General features: G+C 41.8%; 1 protein-coding gene across 1 annotated transcript in view; it reads right to left on the reverse strand.

Annotated features, from left to right (window-relative positions):
* The window catches only part of YJU2 (YJU2 splicing factor homolog), a 282,458-nt gene extending 269,879 nt beyond the window's left edge, over positions 1 to 12,579 (reverse strand). The window contains exons 1-2 of the mRNA XM_068233936.1: positions 12,509 to 12,579; positions 11,495 to 11,639 (exon numbers count right to left, since the gene is read on the reverse strand). Of these exons, the coding sequence (XP_068090037.1) occupies positions 11,495 to 11,639; positions 12,509 to 12,579 (216 nt within the window). The remainder of the gene's footprint in view (positions 1 to 11,494; positions 11,640 to 12,508) is intronic.
* Between the last annotated feature and the right edge of the window lie 2,040 nt (positions 12,580 to 14,619).

The raw sequence follows: 14,619 nt of genomic DNA on the forward strand, positions 1-14,619 counted from the left end.
GCTCAGCTGTCTCCAGACTAGCAGAGCGAGAGGTCTCCTCACAGTTACTTTATAAGAAGGATCACACGCTGTATAACTCGCTCTGCACTGGGGACCATCAGAATAGAATAAACCACAGCTGTACTCAGCAAGAGGCTCCCCTCTTGTATAATGGACTACCCCAATTCCCCGTCGCCGTCAGTTTTATTAGGGGATAGCCGACAGTAGTTAGATAAAGACAAAGACACTCTGCACAGCAAAAATATATGCTGTGCTCATCCTTACTGTTGTTGGCAAATTGATTTAAAGTGCTCACAGAAAAAGTAAAAGTTTGATAGAATTCCTTTAAGATCAGATACATCAGTCTAATTGTTTCCAGTACAGGAAGAGTTGAGAAACTCCAGTTGTTATCTCTATGCAAACAAGCCATTAAGCTCTCCGACTAAGTTAGTCGTGGAGAGGGCTGTTATCTGACTTTTATTATCTCAACTGTAAGTGAACTGTTTACTTTTTCTCTGCTAGAGGAGAGGTCATTACTTCACAGACTGCTCTGAAAGACTCATTTTGAATGCTGAGTGTTGTGTAATCTGCACATATTATAGAATGATGCAATGTTAGAAAAAAACACTATATACCTGAAAATAAAAGTATGAGAATATTTTCTTTGCTGCTAATCTTCTAGTAATTATTCATAGTACACAACCAATTCACTATATCATTTTTTTTTTTCGCTTCAGTGTCTCTTTAAGCCTTGGATACTCCTCCTCCAGGAAACCTATTTCAAACAATTTGACCTTTGGTTCTTTAGTTCATCTCCAATTAAGAGAGCTAGAGTTGTGGTCATAGTATTGAATAAAGATTTTCCTATTAAGATTGTAGACTCACTAACAGATGATCTCGGCCGCTATATATTGCTCAAGGGTGAATATGCAGGTCAAACACATACGATAGCAAATATCTATGCCTCAAATATCAAACAGTTCCCATTTTTGAAAAAGGTTTTTGAGAAGGTGGTTTCCTGGAAAGAGAGCTGTCTGATTGTAGGAGGTGACCACAACTTGACTAGTAACCCTACTATGGACTCTTCCTCAGGGAGATCATCCTTGCCTTCTTCAGCCATTGCACACTATAATCAAATTCTCTAACAAAGTCACTTGGTGGATTGCTGGAGGTACCTACACCCTCTAGACAGGGATTTCTCATATTATTCTCACATACATTATCTCTATACTAGACTTGACCGCCTCTATGTGAATCAACACTTTTTGGGGTCGATTAAAAAGGCAGTTACTGAATGTCAGACCATATCCGACCATTCACATGTTTGGGTTGACCTGGAATTATTTGGATTGTCCAGGAAGCAGTGGCACTGGAGGCTGAATGACTCCCTGTTGGATGACAAATGGGTATCTAGAACTCTGAGACAGTATTTTCAAGATAATATCTCTGAAGATATGTCATGGGGCTCTATTTGGAAATTCCATGAGGCTGTAATTAGGGGTGAGTTCATTGCTATTGGTACTTGCAAGGAAAAAAATAATAATAATAGTATTAATGCTGGGGTTGCTTGACTATCACTAGATTGGAGTCTCTTCATCAGAACGGAGAGAGTCTCTTCATAAGAGTAACACAGTGGAGGGAGCTCAGGAGGGAGAGAGGGAAACTTAAGAGTTGATGGACAATAAGGTTCGTAAGCAACAAAGAGCATGGATAGCCAATATGCACGAGTTCGGTAATAAGATTAGTAAACAGTTGGCGAGGGCCATTGCAAGGAAAAGGGAGAAAACACTGGTACGTTAAATTAAATATAGTGGCTGGATTGTGTAATGGTTAAGGGCTCTGCCTCTGATGCAGGAGAGCAGGGTTCGAATCTCGGCTCTGCCTGTTCAGTAAGCCAGCACCTATTCAGTAGGAGACCTTAGGCAAGTCTCCCTAACACTGCTACTGCCTATAGAGCGCGTCCTAGTGGCTGCAGCTCTGGTGCTTTGAGTCCGCCAGGAGAAAATCGCAATATAAATGTTATTTGTCTTGTCTTGTCTTGTCGGGACACTTGGAAGCTCACTTGCAGAAGATAGCCTTCATCTTTAAAGATTATTATTCCTCTCTGTACAAACCTTTCCTCAGCCAATCAAGCACGCCAAAAATCCTCACTAAAATCTAGTATTCAGGAATATGCGACTAGAGTGGGTATGCTGTCCCTTTCTGATGATATATACAAGGAATTAGAAGATCCTATTACAGTTGATGAGCTTTCTGAGGTACCCACTAAGGTGCCAAATGGGTAAATGTCCTGGTTGTGACTGACTCACCAAAAAATATTAAAGCCTTCTCCCATCTCCTCTTAGGGCCTCTCTCTATTTTTTTAAATCATCTTACAGAAGGGGATGCTTTCACTAGGCAAAACCCTAGAGGCCCACATAGCTGTCTTACCAAAATTGGGCAAAAACCCTGCCTGGTGCCAAAGCTATAGACCAATTTCCCTCATCAGTCTTGATGTTAAATTGTTGTCAAAAAATGTGGCCAATAGGCTTAAAGAAATGATCCCACTTGTAGTGGACTTAGACCAAACAGGCTTTATTATGAGCAGAGAGGTTAGAGACAAGGCCAACAAAGCTCTTTACTTAATTCATTGGGCACAGGTTTCCAGCTGATTGAAGAGGTCTATGGCGGTTCATGAATGTTTACGGAAGATTCACATTCGCAAATAAAAAATTTGACTTTCACTACTTCCTTACTTATTGGCATTCATAAACAAAAATCCATTAATGATTACAATGCAAAAAAAGACAAAACATTTATATTGCACTTTTTTCCTGGCGGACTCAAAGGGCTTAAAGTGAACATAGGCAAATTCCAAACAGACATCACTATTTAAGTATACTTACACTCATACCTGTACATAGTTAAACGACTTAATTTCCCATGTCTAAAACCTTATTTAGTAGGAAAATATTTTTGATGATTTGGAAATGTTGCAGATTGCCCGACTCTATTTTGGGTGGCACAGTGGCGTAATGGACAGGACTCTCTGCTTGCTGATCTGGAACCCCAGTTCAAATCTGGGCCATCTGGGCCAGAACACTATCTTCAAAGAGTCTATATTGCGTATCTGGCTATAGTCCGTTTATGGACAGTAATTCTGAAGCATTTACGCATACCTCCCAACTTTTTGAGATGAGAAAGAGGGACACTTAACCTCCTTGGCGGTTAATTTTTTCTGCAAAAATTGCAGAATTCAAATTTTTTTTTATTTTTTTTTTAAAGTTTCATGTAAAGCTACCAGAGTGGTAGCTACATGAAACACCACTAGAGGGCGCATGTGGCCCTCTAGTCCGATCGCCGCCGGCAACAATAGCAAACAGGGGAACGCGTATACAACGCGTTCCCCTGTTTGGCTTCTCCTGTCGCCATGGCGACGATCGGGATGACGTCATGGACGTCAGCCGACGTCCTGACGTCAGGGACACACGATCCAGCCCATAGCGCTGCCCGGAACTCATTGATCCGGGCAGCGCAGGGCTCTGGCGGGGGGGGGGGCCCTCTTCAGCCGCTGCGTGCGGCCGATCGCCGCAGAGCGGCGGCGATCAAGCTGTGCGCGCGGCTAGCAAAGTGCTGGCTGCGCGCACAGCAATTTACAAAATGAAAATCGCCCCACCAGGGGCTGAGATCTCCCCCTGCGCGGCATAGCCCGAGCTCAGCTCGGGCTTACCGCCAGGGAGGTTAAGACACGCCCCTGCCACACCCCTGGCCACGGCCCATCACAACCCTAGTCACGCATACCATAAAGATTTCATAAGAAAAATATTTTGTTTTATAATTCAAACCACACTGGTCCTTTCTATCCTGGTTCATTTTCCATCATATTAACATTTTAAAATTATTAATATATCAATTTAAAGGATGGGAATAAAGTTTAGAGTCAAACACATTTTTAGTAGAGAAATATATATAGTTATACAGAAAGAGTAACAAAGTCCTGAAAGAGGGACAAATGAAGAAGAAAGAGGGACAGAAGGACAGGGCTCCCAAAGAGGGGAGCTATGGCAATATATTTGGATCATTTATGACTGGAGGACACAGACCTTACAGCACTGTTGCTGGAGGGAAGACCATCATGATAGGAGATAGCAGTCCTCTGTAACATGATCCTGTGTGCCCAGCTTCTGACGGTGCCTTATCTTCCAGCAGGTCTCTGCAGCCAGTGTACATCTCCTCCTCCGGAGATTGTGCAGAGAGGGGGGAGGAAGGTCAGAAGGCACCGCCGCTAGAGCGTGACAGCCAGGCAGAGGACCCCGCATGTCACATTAGTTAGGAGCAGACAGTGGGGGACAGAACTCAACAGGAGCTGTGTGGGGAAGCAGGCACCACTTTGCAAAGAACAGAGCAATCAACCGAGCTTTGTAAGTGACGTCATTGCTCACTTCTGTGTAGGAAGTCACGCAGTGACTGCTCTGTTCTCTATGATCGCTCTGCCGCTCTCCATCCTGACTTCTCAGCCCGGGACTCAGGCAGGCTATTGCGGGAGGGGGTGATCAAGCCTCACAGAGCGGGAGAATCCCGACAAAATCGTGGTGGTTGGGGAGTATGCATTTACGGTATTGGACCCAGTAGCTGGCAACTTCTAACATTGGCCGGCCAGATCGCCGAAGTGGATACATACCTATACATACACAGGTAAACCATCCAATCGGTTTTCATTCCCTTAAAGTGAACCGAGATGAAAATAAACTGATGAGATGAACAATTATATTTATCCTCCTACTGCTAAAAATGACTTTAGGTATCCCAGGGTTTTCTTTTATATTTAAACATTTACAAAGTAGGTTAAAGGTTTTACTGTCTCTAATCAGTGGCAGCCTATTAAGTTTAATTTATGTATAGGAGGATCTGTTTAAATGATGAAACCACAAGGCAATTCTTGAGTTCAAAAAATTCAAAATCATACTTTATTGTATCAAAAAGATCAAAAGGTAAAAACTTAGGTACTAGGCACACTGTGTTTGCAGCTGATGATCCCCTTGGAAGCCATCAGTAAGGTGACGGGTTGTGTCTGGTGGGAACAGATGCCCCAACATTTTTCTAGACTATGTATGTTGTATTCTAAAGATATATTTTGTTGCTTTGTAGAGGCCTGATGCAGGGTTACCAACCCGAAACGGACTAGTGTTGTTGCCTGAAATGTACTGTTTCATCAAACAAAGAATATTGCGTCTGTCAAAACGGAATAATATTCTACATTCATATTATGAAGAACTAGTAGACCCAAGCCCGTTTAAAAACGGGCTCTAGGTCTTATTTTCACCGACGCTGACACCAGTCACTGCGCATGCGTCCGCCCGCCGCGCGCCACACCCGTGTGCCTGCCGCAACCGAACGCAACCGCCCACCCACCTCGCTCCCTGGTCCCGTCCAGCTGTTCGTTACTGCAGTAACAAAATAACAGGGATACTGCATAACTGCTGGCCGCAGCGACACAGGGTAATTATTATATAGGATTTTTACTGACTAATACAAAAGTTTTTACCTTTTGATAATCTTTTTGATACAGTAAAGTGTGATTTTGATTTTTTTTAACAAGAATTGCCTTGTGGTTTAATCACTTAAACAGATCCTCCTATACCAGTGTTCTCCTCAGGCTCTATTAGCCGGGTGCTCCATCCGGGTAGTTTTGGTGAGCACCCGGCTGTCATAGGCTCATATCCTCCTATGCTGTAAGCAGAGTTGCGCATAGAAGAACTGGCCCTGCATTTTCTCATCTGGCTTCACCCAGCTACTTTTTCATGCCACCCGGCTGGAAAAAATGTCTGGGAAGTACACTGTATACATAAACTGGATGTTACTTTGAGCGTGGTGACCTACTCAAGTGTGGATCTTCCTAATATCTACTTTATGTTGAGAGTCTCTTTTTCATGACTCACTCCCAATACTGAAATATATAGCCTATTAAGTGCCCCAGAGTTAGAAAAAGGTCAATAGTTCGTGTATTTTATTTTGACCTGCCCTCAGAAGTTGTATCCTGCCAAGAAAACTTTTATGGTTGTAATTTGTTTATCAGTGATGTTTACTATATTCCCGGCAAGTTACAGACAAGACAGAAGCTGTCACTTCCATGCCTAGAAATTAAATCTTTCAGGCAGCAAAAAAAAAAATCACATAAAACAGCATGCTTACAGTAGAATGTCATTATAGTAAACAGATATAGTAAACCTTTGGATATAGTAAACTTAGTCCTCGGGTTCCAGCAAATGCATCTGTATAAATATACAATGTAAGACCAATTCTGATATAGTAAACTTTTTCCTGGTCCCTTGGACTTTACTATAAAGGGATTCTACTGTATTAATGTTTTGTGCTGTACACGCACGTAATTATATCATCATGTCACATATTAGGTACACTTTAAAGGACCATTGAGGAAGGTTAAGCAGAAATGTCTTCTGTCTTGTCGGAAGCAGATTGTTCAGTACTAGAATCTTCTACGATGCTGACGAGCCCTCACGGAAGAGTCCTAACTATTAACTAACAATTTAAATATAACTTTCTCGAAGCTAACGTCCTCCATTTGCTACATCTGTTTTGAATGCAAGTTGTGGAATCTGCCCATGTTTTGGGCTCTGCACACCTGTGCAGCTAGTCAGTTCGGTTCCAGCCTGCATTTGGAAGCGCTGCCAATATCCTCCTGTACAAAAATGTAAGTCTACCTGTGGCTAGCTGCATCCATGTGTATCAGTTTGCACTCAGTTTATCTAGATTAGGGTTTAGTGCATAATTTGCATCGGATTTGTATTCAAGATGTTTTTTATGAGTCACTGGCAGGCGCTGCACACCTCTGTTGGTTTAATTAAAGTTGCAGCCTGGTTATGAGCGCAGCCAATTTTTTGCTGTCCTTTAGTAGATGTGTAGAACATTTGTGGCTACAATACAATAAAGAGGTTTATAAGCATTTTATCTACCCCTCATCTTTACTGATGTGGGGATCATTACGCAAAAGGATTCCCTGATGCATGTGGTAGCAAAAGGCATAGAGTTTATACTTCCAAACGCTAAGTTGCCATGTCAGCTTTTTTCACAGCCACGATTGCTGCTGCCAAGTTTGCCCCTGCCAGAAATGACAACACGACAATGACTATAGTGCCCCATGCGGCTGTTTAGCTGTGTTTATCCATGCGGCAAGCGGGGCCTGGACTCAAATATAGTGGTGGTGAATGGCTATGAGTATGTTGGAGGAAACATGGATATGCCTAATAGGCAGGGTGACGTGAGAGTTAATGCCCAGTAGAGGTGGATACCATACTTGTAGCATATTTAACCACTTAAGCCCGAAGGGTTGACATTTTTTTACATCCGAGCAACTTTCACCTCCCATTCATTTGCCAATAACTTTATCACTACTCATCACAATGAATTGATCTATATCTTGTTTTTTCCGCCACCAATTAGGCTTTCTGTGGGTGGTACATTTTGCTAAGAGCCACTTTACTGTAAATGCATTTTAACAGGAAGAATAAGAAAAAAACTGAAAAAATTCATTATTTCTCAGTTTTCAGCCATTATAGGTTTAAAATAATACATGCCTCCATAATTAAAACTCACGTATTGTATTTGCCCATATGCCCCGGGTATTACACCGTTAAAATTATGTCCCTACAACAATGTATGGCGACAATATTTTATTTGGAAATAAAGGTGCATTTTTTCAATTTGCGTCCATCACTGTTTAGAAGCCCATAATTTATTAAATCATATTGATATACTCCTTTGACATGCATATTTAAAAAGTTCAGACCCTTAGGTAACTATGTTTTTTTTTTTTTTTATTACTGTAATTTTTTTTTTTTTTTTAATTTAAACTTGTATGTGGGTATTTTTTGGTGTGGGAGGTAAACAGGTTTTTTTTTTTTATGTATTTAAATGTATTTATTTAAAACCTTTTTTTTGGGGGTGTAATTTTCTATTTGGCCACAAGATGGCCATAATCAAAAAGTCCTGGGAGCGATCGATCTCGCTCCCAGGCAGAAGAAAGGAGACCAGAGCTCAGAAAAGCCGCAGCGTCTGAAGAGACGCTGTCGGCTTTTCTCCAGGGGGGTCCGATCAGCCAAAGGGATTTATAATCCCTTTCACTGATCGGTGGGCTAGCGGCCAGCAGCGGGGGCGCGCACGGGGGTGCGCGCAGCCTAACTGGACGAAAATTTTCGTCCAGTTGGGCTTAAGTGGTTAAGAGAGACACTGAGATCCATCACTTCAGCTCTGACTAAGGCTGTTGCTGGGGAAATCTATGTCCATTATGGTGGTGGTGGGGATTGTATTTACGTTTGTTGTTGCACAGCCCTAATTCTCCCGACAGTGCCCATTTTTGGGTGAAACACGTAGAGTCTATGCACAGCACTTTGTAAATACCCTGCACCCTGTCCCTTTGTGCGATTCTCTCTAAACTTATGTATTAGTCCCACAGTGAGGGAGTGGGTTACACAGTGTAGCCTTAGCATTTGACTCTGTGTCTAAGCACCTATTGGACTGGAGCCAATGCTGAGAGTAAATAACTGTTCTCACATGGTATTACATATGTTGAGTGTTTGTATTGACATCCACCTCACAAGGTCTGATACGTTAATAGCTACATCCTACTAGCTAGAGGAAACCATGTGGCCCATAGAATAGCACCTGACATGTAGAAAAGTATAAAAATGTATTAATCCATCATAACATTATATAAAGAAATAAAACCATTTAAAAAAGTGATGTCACACACCTCATGCAATATATACACCAATATGCATAGAATAATATTGTATCATGGAACCACCCATGAAAACATCAATAGACTAGACTATCGCCTGAGGTGCTCACAATGGAGCGTTCCTGGAGCACCCCCTCTCTTGATAAAGCGTCATGACTGCCGTGATAGCGGTGGAGTTGTCTGCCAGGGGCTCTCTCCCCGTCACACACCTCGTGGCTGCCATACCTTCTCAGGTGAAGTATACTGCTTATTGCTCTCTGCACCATTGTCCTCAGCATCACAATCACTGTTTTTCACAAACTTCTGCATCCCCATGCTATTGCATGTTTCTCCAGATGTGATTCATATCGGGTCTATATTGTCACAGGTTTATGATTTATTTTTGTTCATTTTTATGTTTTTTCACTGATAACTACTTATGCTTGAATTTTTTAAATGCGCAGATATTGCACTTTACATAAGCAGGATCTGAACCCGGGTTCAATTACTGGGGAAGTGCTTTTGTGAGCACCTCAGGCGATAGTCTAAGCTACTGATGTTTTCATGGGTGGTTGCATGATACAATATTATTCTATGCATATTGGTGTATATATTGCATGAGGTGTGTGACATCGCTTTTTCAAATGGTTTTATTTCTTTATATAGTGTTATGATGCATTAACAAATTGTTTATACTTTTCTACATATATGTGTGGTGCTATTCTATGAGCCATTTGGTTTCCTCTTGCTAATCGTTATTTAGTGGCTTCGCACACCATTTGTTGCATAGTGTTTGTGTAACTTTTTTCCTTTTGATACACTCTGCTAGCTGATATTTGTTGGTGGTGATGGGGGGGGGGGGGTGCTTTATTGTCAGTCTCCTGGTCCAGACCACTCTACATGTACAACCGAACTCTTAATCAATTCAAATGTTACAGATTTTACCATTTTTTGACAAACTGATGGGTTTTCAAATGTATTAGCCCCTCAGTAAGGGAGTGGGTTATACAGTGTAGCCCCAGCATTTGACTCAGCTGTGTCTAAGCACTTATTGGACACATGAAACTTGTGCACTGGGAGCCAATGCTGTGAGCAAATCACTGAACCTACATGCTAATTTATAATGGAGTATTTGTATAGATACCTACCTCACAGGGTCTGACAGGCAGATCGCTACACCCCGATGGTCCATAGTTGTTGGGGGGGGGGGGGGGGGATCAGCAAAGACCTCTCTTTATTGTCAGCCTCCTGGTCTAGCCCACTCCACATGTACAACCGAACTCCAAGGGGCCTTTTACATTTCATTCCGTTTGTGTGTTGTAATGCGACACAAAATGTGCAGAAAAGTAAATCACATGTATTCCTATGGTGTATTTCCCACCATGTCTGGTAACAACGCAGTGCGGTACTCTTTTTTTCTATTTTTTGCAGATGCCAGCTTGTGGGGATTGTAACAATGATGTTTTTGTTACATTTCAGTTGAGGGGGTGAAAACGTGCACTAACACATACAAACGCAAAACGTATGCGTTAACGCAACAGATTAAGTGTAAAAAGGCCCTAACCAATTCCAGTGTTAAGCCCCTTTTACACTTAATCAGTTGACCTCAGTTATAATGGAAAGAAAACAGATTTTCTAAGTAATGCCCATGTTTTCCAATGGCACAGTTCCCACTTAACGCGTTTTAACTGAAATCTTTTGCACAATGCACTGCTATGGAAAAAATGCGTACTAACGAATACTAGCGCATACCAACTGATTAAGTGTAAAAGGGCCCTCACAGTTCTTACTATTATGTCATCGTTTTGTGTGTTCTCAGTGCATCTAAGAACTGATTAGGATAAATGCAGCACAAGCAACTGTGTGATTACTAGTGATCACTGTAGTTTATTACAAGGTCTTTGTCCCTACGGACACAGTGTTGCAAGATTTCATTACCTGTACATATCTCGGTTAGTTTGCATTAGTACTGTGATCATCTATCAGAAATCTGAAGAAGTGAAGATGAAGCTGGGTACATAGTAAAATGTGAAATGTGTGTCTGGATCAACAGGGATATGTGAGGGAGCAGGCTGGTGTTGTACTTTGTTCTCTGGTTGAACTCGATGGACGTATGTCTTTTTTCAACCCAAATAACTATGTGGTACAGGAAGGTTACTGGATGCTAACTTCATTAGATGGGGAGGTGATATGTGTTTAGTTGGTTTTGATTGTAGCTATATGACAATACTTTTTGGGCGAGGCATCGGCAATGCCTTCCTTAACATCTGCTCTTTGGAGGATATAATGTTGCGGAGTCCATCGAGAGAGAGCGAAGGGGTGGGAGGGAGAGGGTTCATGGGGTGATACGGGTTATAAGGATATGTCGAGTATATTAATTGATGCAATGTTTTGGCAATGAGAGATTTGGGCTGTAAGAACTATAAGTAGCTTACATTAATGATTGCTACTGGTATATTGATCAAGCAATATTACTGACCGTTTATGGTGTTGTAAAGATACTTTCACTGCTGTATTTCGACATACGACTAGATTATTGTTCAAATTAAAACCTTTTCAAATAAAAAAATAACTTGCTGTAGAACTACGACCACATCTGTAACTAATCATGTATTTTTTATTTCTGTCAATGTTTATTTTGAAATGTTCTTCGAGGACGTATAATAGAACAAATGTGTAAAGAGAAACTGGTCTAATAAAAAAAAAGAAAAACTTTTGAAACTAATATATGGTCTTTGTACAATAAACAGGATAATAAACATGCTTGACATAACAGGAGTAAATACACTCTTTTCAGACCTTAAATGTGATTTCAGCTAGGCAGCGTGTACACTTGATATAGAAACGAAAGATTGGTAGTCCCAAGTACTGCTCATTCTGTACGGTTTCTTTTCTGGCATTAAACTTCTTTCCTTTATAAATATATTCTCCGCACGTCTTGCACCTAGAAAAATCAAAGAAAAGAAAATATTACTGTCTATAATTGTTTTGCAGTGAGCATATCAAAATACGCTGGTTTCGACCTGCCTAGAAATGGTCAACGAGATACAAATACTTAGGAGTGTTTCTCAAATTTTTCCAGGTCGTGGTACCCTTATCTTTGTAATTTTTTCCAAAGAATTACTGTGTGTGATATGATAGTCTGTTGCTGTAGTCATGTAATATGGCGCCAGTGAAAGCTAAATCTGAGATTTTATAATGGTTTGGCTAATCTACTAAAGCAGGGGGAAATTTAGACAGTGAGCACAGCTTTCCCTGACCCTTTACTAAACCATGACTATTCACACCCACAGTTTGTGCGTTTCAACTGTTTATACTTTGTTACAGATCCAGCTCCTATTGAACCACCAGGTTGTGCAATAGCTAAGTGGTTAACACTGGGTCTTGGTCAATAAGAATAATTTGGGGGGGCGCGTCTGTAGTGCTTCATTCCGGACTACTGAAGACACTGCTCTGAGCAGAGACCTCTAAAAAAACCTCTAAAATAAAAAAATAAAAAAAAAAACGCGCTTCCATCATCTTCCACCACCGGGTGGTGCTGCACCACAGACAACATTTATTAGGCCACAAACCTTCCTGCCTCTTGCACTACTTCATGTGCCTTACGAGCATGTTCTGCTAGTGCTATATCCTGTCACTACCATCGCTGAAGTCCCTCCGGCGCTGTCAACCAAAGATGTTTTTAGTCTGACGGACAAACAACTTGTTACAAGAACATCACAAAAAGTAGACAACTCCAATAGTATGACAATTTCTGAAGTCCCTGATATAGTGCAAAAGTCCAGTTTTAGAACTGATAATCTTTGTAGTTACCATCGTATTACATATATTACATCGTCCACACAGAAAACTTCCAGATGTGGTTGGTTGTTGTCTTGCAGCATGCTGAAAGTAACTCCTACATAGGGGTCAATCCATAAAGCATTACCACATTCGGTAATGCAGAAAACAGCTGACTTTACCAAGCACTTAGGAAAACTTTGTTAGTACTTACCGGTAGCTGTATTTCAACGAATCCTCCAGAAAGGCTGTATACTAGAGAGGAAGCCTGCTCCGCCCCCAAAGGAAACACATCACAATTAAATTAATTGGTCCCTATATATCCTTCTCCCAAATCCAGCCTCCTCAGTTTTGATAGAGTAACCCCTAGAAGGACCAGAAAGAAAGAAGGCATAAGATCAATAATACATTTTCTCCCAAATTAGGGAGGGAACTAAGGTAGCCTTCCTGGAGGATTCGTTGAAATGCCGCTACCGGTAAGTACTAACAAAAGTTTAACATCTCATCCTCCAGGAAGGTTGTATACTAGAGAGACCAATGAGAAGTTTAATAATATTACCTTAGGGAGGGATGATGTTCTGTAACACTTTTCTGCCAAAAGATAAATCCTGACTTGATAGCAGATCCACCCTGTAGAGTTTTACAAAAGTCTGACGACTAGATCAGGTCGCTGCTTTGCAAATTTGTTCTAACGAAGCCCCAGACCTCTCTGTCCAGGAAGTAGAAAGGGACCTAGTTGAGTGTGCGTTGACGGTTTCGGGGACGGACCTGCCTGTACTACTATAGGCTGAACTAAATTTCTCTTACCCATCTAGCTACAGTATTCTTGGACACTTGCAAACCTTTCCTGGATACAGCAAAAAACACTAAACGATGATGTGATCTTCAAAAATGTTTTGCTACTTCTCAATATTTTAGAATAACTCTTCTAACATCTAGAGTGTTAAGTTTGCTTCTTTTTGGTTGGCCGGAGGATCACAAAAGGAGGAACAATAATATCTTAGGAACTATGAAAACAGAGGAAACCTTTGGCAGATAGGTAGAATCTGTTCTAAAAAACTATTCTGTCAGGGAAATATCGTCATGTAGGGATCCTTAATCGAAATTGCTTGAATATCTCCTACCCTATGAGCTGACGTAATGGCGACCAGAAAAGCAGTTTTTAATGTTAGCCATTTTAAAGAAACCTTATCCAAGGGAATCTGTACGGTAATTCAAAACTAAACTCAAGTCCCATGGGGGAACCGACTTAGAGGGAATTGGCTTAGATCTGGACACTGCTTTAAAGGGACTCCAAGGAGTGCCCAAATGTATAAGAATACACTTACCTGGGGCTTTTTCCAGCTCAGGGTAGGCGGCGAGGTCCGATGGCGGCCTCCTGGCTCGTCTCCTTCAGCCTCCGCAGGCCCCCCGTTTTCAGCGTCACCCGGGCCTGGTGTCGGCCAGCTCTTCCTGATCAATGACGCAATGCGTCATCACGCCGGCCGGCATGACAGGTCTGCGCATGCACGGAACACCCGCGAATGCGCAGACCTGTCAAGCCAGCCGCCGTGATGACGCATTGCGTCATTGATCAGGAAGAGCTGGCCGACACCAGGCCCGGGTGTTGCTGAAAATGGTGGGCCGGCGGAGGCTGAAGGAGACGAGCCAGTACGCCGGGACCTCGCCGCCTACCCTGAGCTGGAAGAAGCCCCAGGTAAGTGTATTCTTTTACATTTGGGCACTCCTCTGCAGTTCCTTTAAGGAAATCAATAATAGCTTGTTCTTTAGCAAGTTTAAAGTTAAGAAAAAAAGAGAGAGCCGCAACTTGGACCCATAACGTACTGGTGGCCAAACCCATGTCCACACCATCTTGTAAGAAATCCAAAATAATTGGTAAAGTAGACTTTTATTCCTTTCTTTTTTTCCAGGAAGAAAAAACACTCTCCAAATTTTACAATAAATTTTCACCGTGGTCAACTTACGGCAGTTGACCATCATGGTAATATCTTTGTTTGAGAATCCTCTTAACTTCAGAGATTCCCATTCAGGAGCCAAGCGTATTTTTCATTTTTCGGGCTGTATCACAGGTGTATGTCGGCCAGTCTGGCTTTGAAGGTAGTGGCAGCGAGCTTCATGGAAACTGGTAATGTAATTCTGTATGT

The sequence above is a fragment of the Hyperolius riggenbachi genome, chromosome 1 (assembly GCF_040937935.1).
Source record: "Hyperolius riggenbachi isolate aHypRig1 chromosome 1, aHypRig1.pri, whole genome shotgun sequence".
Classification (NCBI taxonomy): Eukaryota; Metazoa; Chordata; class Amphibia; order Anura; family Hyperoliidae; genus Hyperolius; species Hyperolius riggenbachi.